A 1,050-nucleotide genomic window follows, 5' to 3' on the forward strand; every position below is an offset into this window, starting at 1 on the left:
TCCCCCTCTTCTTCCCCTCCCTTCACCTCTCTCCCCCCTCTCTTCCTCCCTCCATCTCTCTCCCTGTCTCCTCCCTCTTCTCCCTCCCTTCCATTCTCTCCCCCCCTCTCTTCCTCCCTTCACCTCTCTCCCCCTCTCTCCTTCCATCCCTATCTCCTCCCCCCCTTCTTCCTTCTCTCCTCCTCTCTTTCAATCTTCCATATCTTAAAAAATACCCAAAAAATCCTGCAGTTGCTTATCACTATCTAGACTCTGCAGTTCACTCTCGTTGAACACTGCAATGGCTTTCCAGTCTGCTCTCCCGACGGCCTGGTTTCCCAGTGTCTTATTGATTCAACATCTAGGTGGCTTGCGTGGCTCCGTGTCTTTGTAGAAGTGGCTTTGGTAGTTTAAATTAATTCTGGCTTTGGTGGTTTTGTTCTCCATAATTCTGCTTTGGTGGCTTTGTTCTTCTTAATTCTGGCTTTGGTTGTTTTGTTCTCGTAAACTCTGGCTTTGGTGGTTTTGTTCTCGTTAATTCTGGCTTTGGTGGTTTTGTTCTCCTTAATTCTGGCTTTGGTGGTTTTGTTCTCCTTAATTCTGGCTTTGGTGGTTTTGTTCTCCTTAACTCTGGCTTTGTTCATTTTGAACTTCCGTGAACTTTTGAAGATTCATGTTTTTTTTTTTTTTGGAGGGGGGGGTGTATGGGGTGTGTGTGTGGGGGGTGATAAGGGAGGGAGGAGAGTGGGAATTATGGATAAAATAGGTGTGAACGATGGAAGGAAATAGGTGAAGGATATGGGTCTAAGAAATGGGTATAGAGAAAGAAGGCATAAGAACGATATATCTATCGGTAGATAAAAGGTCAGATTAATGATTAGAAAGATAAAGAAATAGGCAGATAGATAGATGGATAAATAGACATGAATAGATGGATAGATAGACGTATAGATAGGTTGATATATATATATATATATATATATATATATATATATATATATATATATATATATATATATATATATTCTATATATTCTCTCTCTCTGTCTCTGACTCTGTCTCTGTCTCTGT

General features: G+C 41.0%; 1 protein-coding gene across 1 annotated transcript in view; it reads left to right on the forward strand.

The window, feature by feature from the left end:
* The first annotated feature begins 790 nt into the window (after positions 1–790).
* The window catches only part of LOC113805434 (uncharacterized), a 76,220-nt gene continuing 75,960 nt past the window's right edge, over positions 791–1,050 (forward strand). Inside the window, exon 1 of the mRNA XM_070116813.1 lies at positions 791–794. Within this exon, the coding sequence (XP_069972914.1) occupies positions 791–794 (4 nt within the window). The remainder of the gene's footprint in view (positions 795–1,050) is intronic.

This window comes from Penaeus vannamei, chromosome 39 (genome assembly GCF_042767895.1).
Source record: "Penaeus vannamei isolate JL-2024 chromosome 39, ASM4276789v1, whole genome shotgun sequence".
In the NCBI taxonomy this organism is placed as follows: Eukaryota; Metazoa; Arthropoda; class Malacostraca; order Decapoda; family Penaeidae; genus Penaeus; species Penaeus vannamei.